Consider the following 16,213-nt stretch of genomic DNA (forward strand, 5'->3'; position numbering starts at 1 on the left):
CTAGTTTTACAGGGGAACTGGCACGTGAGATTGGCATATGATGGGCATTGTAGGTGGTAGATCTAGTTTGGGCAGGTTGCTGCAGCAGAATGGATTCTAGAGTTTTGAATATGACTGATTCTTTTGCTTTGACCTGTTTCGGGCGTGCACATAATTCGAGTTCAGAAAATACAATTAAAAAATTGGGTTTATATTCCAGCTCAGATGAGCTTTTTTTTCCGCCATTCTATCATGTTTGGTATTGTTGAAGCTGTCCGCATACTGCCATTGTTTAGACCCCAGAAGATGAATGCACCTGTCCATGCTATACCAAATGCAAAAGAAACCAGTATGTTATGATGTTGTGAGGAGCGCTGAGATTGAGTAGAGACCATGGCACTGCATGCAGTCCTAGAGCGCGCGGTCGCGCCGTGCACTGGCACCGGTGATTATGGAAGTGACATCTGCCAGGCCTTGGGAAGCCCGCAGGTCCCAGGTTTTTAAGGTTGAGTTGGATCAGGAGGCGAGGACGGCTGCTGTCCAAGGGCCAATTCGCTAAAGGGCCTTCCATGGGGAAAACTCTCTAAATACACAAATCATTTTCCCATTATTAGTACACATTTCAAATTTAGGATTATAATTTGGATATTGATTTTCTTTTTAGTCCACTTTAATGAATAATCATTTTAACTTTCAGGTTATATAAAACTCTTGTATACAATTTTTCCAAAAAGTAAATGATACACAAATCCATGGTCAATCTCTGTGTTGCGAAGGTACATTGAAACAAGTGTCCGTTTCTCGTGACTTCACCTATCTTCGATTACTCCAATACCAGAACATTAAACCACAGGCATGTTCCTTTAAAGCTGATTCTACTGTGGGGCCTGCCCTGGACCCCACGACGTGGCGGACCCAAGGAGCAAGTCCACATGAAAGCACACATCAAGTAAGTACTAGACGACGAATCATCTAATCTACTATGGATACCTTCAGGCATTCTGTTTGCAACTTAATCGCGGTTCCTTTTTTACAAAGGAATGGCGAGCTAACACGGAGGACAACTCGCTTCCATTATTGAACTAAATCCAGAGCAAGTGCTGTTAACGCCCTGCATAGGTAAGCGTACATACACTTATCATATGTAGCATCTAGGAAGCAGGTAAACAAGTAGTTACATTATTAAGGAAACATTAGCTAAGCAAGATTCTTAAGCATGGCTATTTGGTTTCTTTACAGGATATTATCCTTGCACAGACATAGACATATTCATTGTATTTAGGAGCCCGACGGCTAATTACTACCTAACAGGCTCACTGGAAGCATAACACAGAAGTGCAAGACAACATTGATTTACAGCAACACAGCATGTTGTATACAACTGGGAATGTAAAGATTGTTAAATAAGTAGAGCAGACAACTCGCTGACAGGTATGTGTTACTTAATGTTGTAAAGAAAAAGGATTGTGCAGTTTGAGCAATGTGATATACTATGTTTATTTGAATCTCAAGACCAGGGGTGAAGTTAACCCCATACTGTTAATGTTTTTTTAGAGCACGCCCTGAGGAAGGACACAGTCCCAATTGCATCGGCAAGGGCCTCTGCTGTTTAAATAATAAATAAAGACAATATGGAAAAGAAATTGCAAAGTGATTGAAATTTAAGCATAGAATTCGGATCAATCTTTTTTTTGATTGATTGTATAGGAAACACCAAACATTTGAACCATCCACAACACTACATTTGAAAGTAGTATTCACTATAAAATAGGTGTCTCCAAGCTCAGTGCATTTTCCACTGAGCAATTTCTGTCTATTGTTGGGTCTATCAAGTTGAATCGCCTCTTTGCAAAAAACATGTTCTTACACACCTGCAGGAGAGTACTGCATTGTAGTTACACAGTATTCGTATCTCTGGTATTTGGAACATTTCCTGCATCTTTGTTTTTAAAATGCTGGATTTCTCAATCCTCAGAAAAGAGGTGTGTTTTAATATTAAGTGTTGCACACGAAAAGTATGATTGTTGATAAGCACTCCGTAGTTTCATATTAATGAGAAACTTGCAGGCAAAATAAACGGTGTTATGAAGACTTGTGTTTAAAAAAGGCTGGAATTCATAGTGGGGAAAGAATAGTGTTACATGTTTTACTGAGATTTTCCAATGAAAGTAGTAGTTAGATGAGGTTTCAGCTAAAGCAATTTTTCCAAAGAATTATATTCATGTTCTATTTGGTAAGATAACTCAGCAGGTTGGGCACTCGCAGCTGTGATCCATGTGTGGTCTGAATCTTGGCAAGGACAACTCAGCCTTTCATCCTTCTGAGGTTGATAAAATGAGGGCCAGTTTCGATTGGGTGACAATAATTGTATATTCACATTTTCTTTGTAAAGAGCTTTGGATAAAAGTGCTATATACATGAGGCTAATATTATATTGGTAGCAAATAAATTAAACATTTTTGCAACTGTTTTATATGAGAGTGCTGTTTGACAACAAACAAAGTCAACAATTTATTAGTTTCAGTTCAATGAGCTCAATGACTGCTTTACTTGGCACGTATAGGCATTTTTCTGAACTGCAGAGATCTCAGTTTGGACTGTGATTAGAACAATTTGTTTGTGCATGCTTGGAGGGGACATGCAGCTTGCCACACATGCACAAAACACAGTCTATCAAACTATTCTACAAAATGAAGGCCAAGGTGGTTGACTCTGACTGAGACCCACAGAGGTAGAGGCCTGCCCTGAAATCTACTATCTCATTATAACAGCGATGGGCATACAATGTACTATTTTGGAACCAAACAGCTATCTTTTGTCATTGGTGGAAAAGGAATGTGTTGCTTTCATGCTGAAAGTAACACATTTTGGAGGAATCTTCATTAACTATGTAGAGTGGGGATGGACCTGTATTGCCTCCAGAATCTCAATGGGACATTTCTTGCAGTTTCAAAGAGACAGACTACAGTATGATCGGTGGGATCCAGAAATAGTGTAAACATCCAGAGAATAGTGGATCTTACCATAAGACAGTACTGTAAATAATAAAGTGAAATCTGTATCACATATATACAGTACTAGCTGGTATACCCGGCGGTGTCTCGGATTTAATTTATTCATGGGTACTATTTGTTAGAAATCCCTTGAGGTAGCTTTACTCTTTTCGGAAAGGCTCCATACGAAAGGTGAAAAGAAAAATGTTTTCTTATAAAAACTACAAAACACAATTTTTTGTTCTTCTTAAAAATAATTGTACGTGAGTACACCATGGAGGTTCCTGTGCAGCATGATGGGTGACATGATGCCAACGGTGCCAGCAACTATGGACTTAAAGTTTAATATTACCAAAGTACATGTTCATTTTAAGGCATGTTTATAAAGAATACGTTTTGTTTTGCCAGTTGGAGCAAAGATATACAATTGATTCGGTATACCCACTCTAGAACACGTGACATATAACTACCCACTGTGCACTTGATTGACTGGCCCTGTGCATTGTTCATCCTGATACCGAATGCCAGCCTGACCGCGAACTGTAGGTGCTTGAAACTGAATATCATGTCTGTCCGAATGAGTGAAATGCAGCTGATGAATACATCTTCTCCGTTTCCCTTGCAGGTAAACACTGTCACTTCAATTACGTTGGGCAGCAATTTCTGATGCACACATCTTGTGGCATTACATAGCCTAGGTGGATTGAGGTTGGGAAGCAGTGTGATGGGTGACCCAACTTTCAGTCGAAGGTGATGTGGTGGCATTACCGGGAGGTTGAATGAGTTGAGGAATTCTGTTGCATAGTTTACGACTGATTAATAATTTCATAGACAAAATAATTTTTAGCAGGAAGCATGGCTCGTCCACACAGCTACTCATGAAATAACACTTTAGTATTATTCATAAGAGAGTAACAGAATACCTGCCACACCTCTTTATTAAGCAACAATTCAGAAACTTCTGGAATGCTGCCTACCTACACCTTTGCCTTTCAGGTCCATCCGCCGCCCATACACCTCGCCTTCAACTCCTGAATGCCTTCTCCTTGCGCCTCTCATACACCTTCGCCTTCCATATGCCAATGCTTCGGCAAGCCACAAACCCACAAAACAATGTTTTACTTTCATATATATCGATAATGTTGGGGGCTAGTAGGCAATAATGCCAAGAAGTAGGACCATGAACACATGGTTTCTGTGGTTGGAACCCGAACAATGAAAGATCATTCAGTGTAAATGAAAGCTTCCATGAAGACTTTAAAGGAAGAGGGATCAGATAGGTCATCAAAAATTAACTTTGCTGGAATTAACTATGAATGATCAAGAGGGCAAATTAGGAATTCATGTTTTTTTCGAGCTTGGGCGATCCACGCATAGGTAAACCGCTAGCTGGACCCTTGAGTCTACCACAGTTTTGGGCCACTGCTTCTTAAAAGGGTTTCATGGTCAGCTATCTGCTGGCAGTTTATTTTGTTTCGTCTGTGCAAATGTCCAACATCATGTGCAGCTTTCGATTAGGTACTTCGGGTGATGTTACAAGAGATGAATGCCCCTTCCCTGGCTAATGGAATTGCTGTGCTACTGTGGAACATTGACCTGTTTAGGCATTTTAGAGTCTGATCCAGATATGTGTTGGTTTTACAGGTGTGCAAAATACGTTTTCTTAAAGGAGTTAGCATGTAACAAGAAGTAGAAGGACGTGGGTAATAAACACATTTAAAAAACGTACCTTAGAACTTAATGTCTTGTTGGTTAACCTCCTGTATATTTTCAACCATATGGATTTTGTGTAGATAAGGCAAAGGTTTTTGAAAGTCGCGTTTGCATGAAGTAAGTATACATTTTGTTTTCAATTAGACTTTCTTTTTGTATATTTCTTTGGACTATATTAATGTTAACAGTAGCAAAAGAAAAATACACAAGATAATATATTAATGCATTTTCCAAATGTTACCTTAGTGGAATACCCACATGATGTCAACGATGCAAAGGATGCTACTGGGGGAGGATGAGATGATGAAAGTTATCCTAGCGCTTCAGATACATAATAATCAAAAAATATTTGATGTAATGCAGCATATCGACTTCACACACAGTACCTGACTGAGAGAACAGTTGTTTCGTTGTGCTTTGTCTTTAACCGAGATGGCATCCGATGTCCACTTGGCCAGCCAGTAGTCAATAGCCACCATGACTGAGTGTTTCAAGAGTTGAGAGAAGACCAGTAATGGCAAGAGGAGAATTCCTGCAGAGCTGAGGTATTTCCCGCAGGCTTGCCAAGGCATCTTTGCTCGCTGATGCATTTTTGAGGAGAGGTTGTCTTCATCATCGCTCTCACTGATGTCCTCTGGAAGAAGAAGATATGTGTTCATTGAACAAGCCCATATTAACACTTTGCCTGCCCATAAGGGCATACATATCTGTCTGAACAAATGGGTCCCCCCTTTCCTATGGACTCTTATATACACCCCCTTATATACGCGCCAGCAACTTGGACCTCTATTCCATTGGTCCTCAAGTTATCCACTTCTCTTGTTGAATTCAAAACAAAGCTGAAAACGTTTCTCTTTAGGGATCCCTAGACCTAGCGCTTGCTTTCTTCACTAATTCTGTTTCCTCATTAGGTCTGACTTTTGTGCGCCTTGAGGCCTGCGGGTGATCTGGCGGGTTATCAAGAATTAAAATAAATAAAGAAATAATTGTCATTGGGAATCATTATATCTCCAGCAATCCCAGCCCGTGTGGGCGGTACACAAAGTTTTAATATGCTTACTTAAGTATGGGATGACTTCAATACTTTTATTTTGGTGAGTTGCCCATTATGGTGTCAGAGCTAGAGACACTACATTCTGGTTGCATTGCATCTGGGGTGTTTGTAAAGCAATGAATCAAACGCAATGAGTCCAGGGTGCTCCTAGTGGATGTAAAAAGCAGAGAGTCTGGAATATTCCTAGGCTCTCCAATGGGCACATCACTGGTGAAGCCTTCCTGCTCCCAAGAGAGAGGTGAAGTTTGGCATCAGCCAGTCTGCCAGCAGAACGCCTTGTTGCAAGGCTGGTGTCCCAGGTGGCTGAAGAGAGTACCCTAGGAATGGGAGGGTGGGAGCTCTGGCAATTGCTTCAAAAACCATTTAGACACACAAAAAAGAGGTGTAGATTGAGAAACACCCCAATGGAGGAACATGTGCTGACCCTAGGTACGGGGCAATGGCAAACTAGATAATGATCAAAAACTGCTGTTATTCGAGCAAAGAATGATCTTTAAATGTCAGAGCCATGTTCTTGGTTTAAATGAAGAAATTGAGTGGCAACGTACACATGTCTAAGCTTGTACAGTAGTTATCTTGTGATTCCCTGGCACATTGTAAGAAAACAGTTTTTCACTGTGGATATATATGCAATGGATAGGCAATATGTATTATACAAGAACAGTGGCAGTAGATCTATGTCTCTGAAATATCTTACGTGAAATGCCCTATACTACAGAAATAGTATATCCGCATAAATGAAGCATACCACGTGTGGAATACATTTTGTGATATTGTGTGATCATATTGTGGGGCGCGGGAGCCTCATTGATGAAAAGGTGGCACTACACAATTTGATGTCTTTTAATGGTTTCTTCCCAGTTTGTTCAAAAACACTGAATGTAGAGACAATAACTTGGTTGTACACCATTTAATTGTATGGGGAGAAATCATTAGCAATGTTATACACTATGGCCTTGTGATTCTTTATAATTTCTTCTGTATAGAATTTACCCCCTCATACATGCAATCTAGGACCCCCCTTTTTCCTTAATATACTACCTCCACTCCCTCAAAAATATTCAAAGGGAGCCCGTGGACAGGGTTAGTCTGTTTTCTATGTCCATGTTGGATGTTAGAGTCTGTGGTGTTAATTCATTTGTGGCTTTTGTACACTTATAATTCATTCTGAAATTGTTCCTGGGATACAATATATTTGTAGGTCATCCATGTGGTAAATCCGTGCCCGATGATACAGCGTTTACGGTTGTGGATGTTACAGTCCTCTTTCTTTGTCTACGAGCCGGCAGTTTCCTTCCGGCTCTTGTAAAGGGAAACACGTAGTGTTTCTATTCATACGCGACGTGAGTGCTGAGGTAGCTGGAGCTCCGCCTGGCCGAATTGGGTGATTTTCACCGGTGTGCACGTACGTGAACAGGAAGACACTGGTTAATGTTATATGGATTGGTTTCTTCTTACGTAGGTCCTTCACGCATGTTGTTCTTAATTGCCTGCATATGTGAAAATCCCTTATGCCTTTGCTTATGTGTTTCACTTTCAGCTGTACCACAAGGAAGTGCATATACGCTACACGGATTGTAGCATCACGGACAGGTTGTCCTTTTGAAGGTTTTGATTTACTGAAGCTTGGTATGAGGTATTCCTTAGCCATTGTATGGTATATTGGTGTTGGTATTTAACAGGACTACACCATTAGTGGTTGGTGGTGGGTTTCTTTGACCACTAATTCTCAGGAGCCACACTTAATTACTTAACTGGTGTGGATGAACTAGAGGAGCAGCCTATTACTCCCCCACCTTTTGAGCTTTTGGGCTATGTTGGTGTTGGGAATAAGAGTGAAACCCTTGCAGTTGTGTTGGTGTCTGGTTCTATACCATTGTTTTTGGTTATACTTCTGCGCAGACAACTTGTTGAGTTGTGCTGTGTTTGTTTGCAGGTCCAATTGAGACTCTTAGCTACTTAGGAGCTTCAATGAAATAAATACAAACTTGACAGAGGAAGTTTGAAGCTATCCATGTATGTACTGAAGGCATCAGCACTACAAATACTTATTAAAAGTTATATGTTTTGATATTTTGGCTGGCAAGGTTGTAATACAATCCTTGAACCATGTCCTGGTACCCCACTTTTCTAGGGGTTATAGGGACAGATGTGTAATGCTACGTTCTGAGCACGATACTGACTATACAAGAAATTGGGTAGTGGTGCTTATTGATGGCCCCCTTCGTTTGTTGTTTTAGGAGTTATCCTGGTTTCGAATTTGGAAACCTACATGTGGCCCTGGATTGCATGGTGACAATCAAGAAAAAGTGTGCCTTTCTCCCCTGAAGAAAGTTCATGCAATGCCAGCCTTGAAGAACTGAAACATGTTGGGATTTTTTTATGTCATTAGAGTGATATACTGAAAGAGTGTATTAATTGTATTGTGTTATTTTTTGTACAAATTTGTTTATTTTTGTCAAATTGTAATGTGGTCATGTGTTGCTTATTGTGCTTTCACCATGTGTTGCATGTTGGGTCATGTTCATCTCAGAACATTTCTATGAGTATTTTATTCATTCATAATCATTATTAAAATATTATTTTAGTTTTTGGTACATCTTGTGAATACTTAGTCTATTCTTTCTGGACTATAAGTATAGGGAGGGCTTCAATCACTTACCTGGTTTGGGTATAGATCAGTGAAACTGTTAAACTTAGAAATTACTTAGTGTACTCTTTCTCCTTTGTGTAGAAATATGTTTGGTTGACCTCTGACCGTGTGAGAGAGGGAGTTTCCGTTAGAGGTTATCAGCCTTTAATAAAGTTACTGACCCTAGCACTTACATGTTAGTTCAAAGTGGTAACACATTTTTCCAAATACGCACAGCAATGTTTCTCTCAGCCTGAATGCTGTATCATATAAACTGGGAAGAAGCTGTTGGCAGAGCCAGGGCACTATGCATGCACAGTGGATAAGGGTGGACCCAGAACATAGGAGAACTATCAGAAGAAGGAGCAACCAGACGGGCAAAATGAAAAAGTGGCCCACATTTGCAAATGGCAATTCATTCTTTTAGTAACAGACTGTTTTAATAGTACCCAAGGGGGAGTTTTCTGATAAAATGGAATGCAAATTGTGAAATTTAAAGAATATGTATACAGCAACAATGGTCAAAACTACTAGCCACGTCGTGAAGTAACTCATGGAAGTGGCCCACGTTGGCCAAAAAAGTAAGACACTTTGACCAAAAAACTGGCCCATAGTAGCATTTTGTGTTTTTGTTTTGGGAATTGCCCGATTGCCCTATAGGCCAGTTCGAGCCTGTCCAGATGTAAATTGTGTCTATTCTGCACTACCTACTCTTCCAACAATCTCACAAATGCATCCATCATTTCCCCTTCCTGTCAACATGGCCATATGAGTAAAGTTTTACCACTACCTCACAAAGCCAACTTGCAATGTTGTACTAGTAATGAGAGAAAAAATATTCCAAAAGAATGTTTTCTTAACATAGAGATAAAATCGTCCATTAATCATAATCTACATCAATTCCTGGCAACAGGCTCGGACTGGCCTACAGGGCAATAGGCCCATAGCCGAACCAAAAACGTGAAATTCTCGCGTGGGCCAGTTATTTGGGTCAAAGTGGGCCACCTTTTTGGTTAATGTGGGCCAGTTTGATGAGTTACTTCACTATGTGGCTAATATTTTTGACCAGTGTTGCTGAATACATATATTTTAAAATGCACAATTTGCATCACATTTTATCCAAAAAACTCTCCACTTGGGTACTATTCAAACAGTGTCACAAAAGGAATGAATTGCCATTTCCAACTGTGGTCCACTTTTTCATTGGTGCCCGAGACAATTCTTTGGCCCAATCCGTCCCCTGCCGGCAGTCACAATCTTGCTGTTACCACACTGCACATACTTCAAACACTCACAACGTAAATGTTATGATCAAAGATAACCAATTATGGCGCACTGTCTGTTTTCCAATAATGCTTCAAGACCCTGAAATCTCTGTTCACAAACCTTGAATGACAGGGTAAGTGGGAAGTTTGTTTGTTTGTTTTATTTATTTGTGTAGCGCTCCAGACCCGTAGGTAGAAGGGCGCTTAAGGAAGCAGTTACAAAGAATGAAGTGAACATTTACAATGTACAACAGTTTACATAATTTACAAGCATATTTAAGCAATCGTCAAGTTCACAGATATTTAAAAGAGGAGGTAAATGCTACTCTTTATTCAGTAACCATCCAATAACATGTTTCCTAAAGATCGGAAAGGACTCAATGGTTTTAATGTTGAGTGGTAAGGTGTTCCGAAGATGGGAGGCAAGCACTGTGAAGCTGGTGCCTCCTACTCTTTTTAATGTAAATCTAGGCACTAACAGGCATAAGGAGTTGGATGATCTGGTGGTTCTGGTGACAGATTTCATGGTGAATTTGTTAGTGAGATACGGTGGGGCTAGGTGTTTTAAGGCCTTGGATGTGAGGCAAATGGTTTTAAGGTTGATTTTTAGTTGTATGGAGAGCCATTTACACGCTTTCCTAGTTGTGGAAATGTGCTCTCGTCTTGGGATGTTGAGTGCTGCACATAGTGCATTGTTTTGGAGTACCTGGAGTTTGTTGATTATTGATTGGTTGGCGCCTAGGTATGGTCTGCTAGCCCTAATCAGCTTGCCAGTGTAGGCAGTGGCTGAGGCGGTCATATTGATTTGTTTGGTGAGATTGGTGTTGGCATCAAGGTAAAAGCCTAGGGTTTTCACATTTTTGACAATAGGGATGGTGTTGCCATCGATAGTAATGTTGTTGTAGCAAGGACTGAGTTTAGACAAGTTGCTGGGAGAGTCGACAAGGAGAAGCTCTGTCTTCTCATTATTCAGGCAGAGGCCGTGGGTGGCCATCCATGCCTGAATGATAGAGAACATTTTGTTAATCCGGGTGACGTCCGCGTTATAGTTGCCTGAGATGGTGAAGAGCATCTGGGTGTCAACTGCATAGTTGGTGTAGGTGACACCCAGACGGTCCAGTTTGTCGAATAGCGGCTTTGTAAATATGTTATACAAAGTGGGGGAGACACAGGAGCCTTGTGGGACTCCGCATGTGATAGGGATGGGGTTGCTGCTGCTGTTGTTGAGAAAACTCTCATAGTTCTGTTTGCCAGGAAGGATTGCATCCATGAGGTGGCGGAAGGGGAAAAGTGGGCTGCGATAGATAGGTGGCTGCAAAGGATTTCATGATCGACTAAATCGAAGGCCGCTGAGAGGTCTAATAGGAGTAGGATAGCGGCATTACCTTTGTCTGTGATTTCATCAATCTGACTTTTGAGGTCAACAAGGGCGGTTTCTGTTCCGTGTTGAGGTCTAAAGCCAGATTGACGTATACCTAGAAGTTGGTTGGATTCTAGATACTCCTGAATTTGGAGGTAAGCGACTCTGTCCAAGATTTCTTGCAGGAATGAGACTGTGGTGATGGGTCTATAATTGGTGGGTATGGCTGGGTCAAGTGATTGTTTTTTTAGGAGAGGGAGAACCCAGGATTGTTTTAGGTTGCTGGGGACTGAGTTATTAGCAAAGGAGAGGTTAATAAGTTTAGTGATAAAAGGGGAAAGGTCACTGGCTGCGTCTTTTATTATCTGGGCAGGACAGCTGTCCCCTTTGCAATTAGAGTAACATTCTTAAAAGTGAAGCCTACATTAGCATCAATAAGGCGTAGGTGAGCTTGGGCTGGTAGACTTGCTGCTGAAGAGTTGTTGTTGTTTGTACTCAATTTTGGTTTGGGGTCCTGTGATTTTGAAGTTGAGGGCGTTCTGGATACTGGTGCACCAGGGTTTATCTTTCGTGCAGGTGTCTAATGGTGGATTGGGATTTTCTAGTTCCTTTAGTATTTTAAATAGTTCTTTGGTGGAGGAGCCTGCCTGATCTATTCTAAAGTTATAGGCATCTTTTTTTGTGTGGATTATCTCCCTTTTATATAAGGCGTATGTATTCCTAAGATTGGATTTATTTTCTGCTAATGGGTTAGTTTTCCATAGGAGTTCTAGTTTGGCTTTCTGTTTCCTGAGTAGTTTAAGTTCGGGGGTGTACCACGAATTCAAGTGGGTTGTTGGTTTACTTTTGTGTAGTTTCAAAGGGGCAATGGTATCAATAGCATTGGCCATGGAGTCGTTGAAGGTGTCAACCAGTAGGTTTAGATCGGCATTAGCTGGTAGTGCGTTTAGGGTGGGTAGGACCAGGGGTAATAGGGCCTCGGCAGTAATGTTACGTTTGTTTCTGGTCGGGCAGGCAGGTGGCTACATGGTTGATGTTGATTTCGAGATGGAATTGGTAATGATCCGTCCATGTGAGAGGTTGGGGGTCCTTACAGGTGGTGTTGCAGTTGAGAGTTGCTACCCAGTTGATAATTCTGCCTTTCTGGTGAGTGGGTAACATACTGAGTTGAGCGAAGCCGTGCTCAGTTAGAGCGTTTGCTAATAATGTAGCTGAGGTGTCGTTAGGGCCGTTAGGGCCGTTATAGCCAAGATTGAAGTCACAGAGGATAATAGTTTGTGCTAGAGGCTTGGAATTTTCAGCAATGAGCGAAGTGATGTCTTCTTCAAAGACTCCAGGTGGGCCTGGGGGTCTATATATAAGGTGAAGTGTGATCGTACTTGTGGGGGAGGTTTGTTACTTGACTGTGAGTAGCTCACATGATTTAAGTGATAAGGAGGAGATTCATCTGAAACCTAGTAGTGATTTAGAGATGATCGCTATGCCACCTCCCCTACCATTAGGTCTGTCAGCTCTGAGGATTGAGTAGTTGGCCGGATAGCTAAAGATAAATATGGTCCTGACGCCTCATGTAACCAAGTTTCCGTTAAGGCGAGGAAGTCGAGATCGTTAGTTAGAATGGTGTCGGCAATTTCTATAGGATGTGCCGCCAGGGTTCTGACATTGAGTAAGGCTCCTTTTAGGGGCCGTGGTTCGGGCTTATTAAGGGCCTTCGGTGTCGTGCCGGTTTTGGTGTTGAGGTTGGCAGAGTGCCTACTAATTTTAGGGGGGAGCCTAGTGCCTAGTCTATTGTTACGAGCTGTAAGGTTGGGGTTAGCTGAGCATAAGGGTTCTGGGGCCTTCGGAGTGGGGGGCTTGGTATAACGTTTGGTATAGTTGGGCTTGGTAATGTGCGAGACGCTGCCTGAAGCACTGGGTCTGCGGTGATTGAGAGATTTATTAGAGATAGTGTTGGCTAGGAGGCTGTTGTCTTTGGAGGAGGTATGGTGGTAGTAGCTGCTTGGTGGAAAGGGTGGCCGAGATGGTAGGAAAGGTGTGGGGCAAGGGATGGGGTGGTGTCTAGGACATCCGAGATTGGCTAGGCCATCCTTGAAGGCTATGAAGTTATTGCCACTACAAGGTACATTATCCTGCATGACACAAAAGGGGAACATGATGAGAGTGAACCAGGTGATCATGGTCTGGCCACAAGGTTGCAGGAAGTGACATGACCAATCCAGTGACAACACAGGACGTGATGTCATATGAAATCTGAACTGGACGGCATCACGTTGTGTGAAGTCATGCATGTAAAAAAAATGAAGTCAAGTGCTGCCTTGATCCACCATGGTGGAGGCCATGATATGACAGAGGTGCATCTATCAGAAGCAACACATGGCAAGGGGCCTACCTTCACATGCAGTGCAACCTCATATGGCCAGATACTGCCACTTAATCTAAGTCACAGACTTAAGCTCCAAGTAGTCTCCATAATCTAAATTTAGCCTAATGTGTGCTGCCATAATATGCCAAAGATTGCATCCCATATGCTATGTTATATTAATTTGTTAATCTTTAATGCTGTGTACAATTATGACTGTAGTGACCTCAGAGCACCTGGCTAGTCTGGAGGTTGGCATTGTGTGAACCTGTCTAGGGTTTCCAAACCTTAATCTGTCGAGGCAAAGGAGTAGGGAGGAAATGAGAGCATGGGACAGTGGATGAAATGCCACACACATAGGTCTCGGGTGATGTAGAAGGGAAAAGGATTGTTTTGTGATACCGTGGGGGGGTCTGGATCGATGAAGGTAGAGCACAGATCAGTATGGTAGAACGGATGGTATGATCTCAAGATGTCTGGGGCCAGAAAGGATTGTCCATGTGAAGATGTTTGTAGCAGCAAAAGGTAGTTAATACCACATTGTTTGGGTTCTGTGCTGAGCCTTAGGTGTGCTCCAGTAGCCTAGTTAAATCATCATGGCTTTTTGAGATGGGATTGCGGTTTACATGTTTCCTTGGGGCAAACTCTGAAATTTGGGAACGCTAAACCAGGAGGCAGGAAGTGACCCATTTATGCAATAAGCCCCTCACAGGGGTTGGGGGGGCATTACCACTTCAGGTAATGCCCGGGGCCCATTGTTACAGGCCCGAGCGAAGCGAGTCCCTTAATGAGGGCCTGGGGGCATTACCTGAAGAGGTAATGCCCCCCTAGGAGGGGCATATTGCTATTAGTACTCCAGCCCATAAGACCAGGGTACTAAAAGCATTTTTGTTTCTGTTCCAAAACGCTCTGGCGTTTCAAAACAGAAAAAAAAAAAGTTTTTAAAATGGCCACAGGGAAGGGAAAGCGAAGTGCATTTTCCCTTTCTATGGCGGCCATAGGAACAAGTAAAAAAAAACATGGCCGCCATGGAAAGGAAGAAGGGACTATGTGTAGTCCCTTCTTCCTTTCCATGATGGCCTGTCACAGATCGGGAGAGGACGCGCTGGGGACAGAAGTGTTCCCAGCATCTCCACTCCCAAAATGGACGTTAAAGTTAATGAAGGTAAGTGAGTGGTGGGGTGGGGAGGGAATTCTATGGATGGGGAGGAGGGGGACCACGCTTACCTCATTCCCCGGTGGGGAAAGATGGTAGCCTCCAGCTGTGAGGTGTCTTGGAGTGGGGGGATTACCGCTGGTAATTCCTGGGTTTCCGAGCGTTCTCATTGGCTGATAGATTACCACCCCTCCGCGAACACACTCCCTCACCCTGCGGGTACTAATCTAGAATAGACTGTGTGAAAGCTGAATGCAGATGGAAAACAAAAGGGTAGGGCAGGATTCTATGGATCTGTGAATGCATTCCAAGTAATCTTGCAAACCTGGCACTGAGAAAGCAGGGAATATTGAGATATTTTTGTAATATATTCTCTGAGCATGCAGTTGCTACACAGTTCACGATTCACAAACTGTGGGGTTATGTGTGACATCACTTTACCACAAAAGGCTTTGGCATGCAAATTGCATGTATAGTGCTTTATACCATAGTAAGGCCAACTCACAGCACTGAGGAGTGGAGAGCAACTCTTTCAGCCAACATTGTAAGCTTCTATGAGCCTAAAGAACAACACTGAACAGCCTGTTCTATAGTAGGTATAAGTGGGTGCCCATGAAGCTGCTTCCGTGTTAGGGTGCATGCCATTATGAAGGCTCCCTGCTGAATGTACAGACTTGAGGCTACTGCCGTTGCAGTCCTTGGATCATGCCAGCAAACCTTCCTGGATCGAAGGGGCATTGTGGAGATTGGGAGCCGTTTAGGTGGTTGCTTGGCTCCACTGGGAATAATCTGTGTGTGAACTATCCCTTACCAACCACATCCCTGAGCTGTAGTTGCCCAGTTAGGATACAGGTGGCAGTAGGATGTACCAGAAAACAGCTCAGTTTACTGGTCAACCTGCTTTTCGTACAGTACTGGAAAGTCGGCAGTCCCCAGGAAGTTCTTTTAATAATAACAGGCAAGATTGGTTGTATGTCAGAACTTTACATTGCCCATTTCTGCAACTCCCAGATAAATTAGCAAAATGTGTTATATTTATTTTGGCAACATTATAATTTTTTTTTTCTTTATGGGGGTTCCACCTGCCCCCACCCACCGCACAGGCGTTCCCATTCCCTCCGCTTACTTTCTTCTACGCACTTACTCTATCAGAATTGTCCCTGGACCTAGTATGACAGCCGCCTCGTCTGTCTCCCCCCCTACACTTAATGTTCTCCCCCCTCCAGCACTATCTGAAATGTCGTCAGGCCTAGTAGGATAGTCGCTTGTTTTATTCCTCCCCTCCCTTTCTGCACCCTTCTCCCACACACATTGTTTTTCTCGGGCTCTACCAGAAATGTTGTCAGGCCTAGTACAGTAGTTGACTGTCTGTTTCAATTTCTTTTCTTCTCTCCCCCTTCCTTCCTTATCTATGTCTTAGCTCTTGCACTATCTGAAATGTCGTCAGGTCGAGTACGATAGTTAATTTCACATCTTTACTGTTCATGGCCTGTAAGAATGTCATTGTATTTTCCCTTGTTCCTTCCCTTTCTTTGAAGCGTTTTGAAACACATTGTGTATAGGTGCTATATAAATAAACTATCATATATCATATCCTTTCCCTCCAAACCTATGTTTTCCATTATTTGTCACCATTTATCCCACTTGTCTTTTCAATATCAGCAATAAATAGCATTGATCAATATATAAATCCACCCGATTT

At 42.3% G+C, this 16,213-nt stretch overlaps 1 protein-coding gene across 1 annotated transcript in view; it reads right to left on the reverse strand.

The window, feature by feature from the left end:
- Positions 1-16,213, reverse strand: part of ABCC8 (ATP binding cassette subfamily C member 8) — a 1,583,626-nt gene that overhangs the window by 308,310 nt on the left and 1,259,103 nt on the right. Inside the window, exon 27 of the mRNA XM_069623778.1 lies at positions 5,072-5,319. Within this exon, the coding sequence (XP_069479879.1) occupies positions 5,072-5,319 (248 nt within the window). The remainder of the gene's footprint in view (positions 1-5,071; positions 5,320-16,213) is intronic.

This window comes from Ambystoma mexicanum, chromosome 11 (genome assembly GCF_040938575.1).
Source record: "Ambystoma mexicanum isolate Mex_15411 chromosome 11, UKY_AmexF1_1, whole genome shotgun sequence".
Classification (NCBI taxonomy): domain Eukaryota; kingdom Metazoa; phylum Chordata; class Amphibia; order Caudata; family Ambystomatidae; genus Ambystoma; species Ambystoma mexicanum.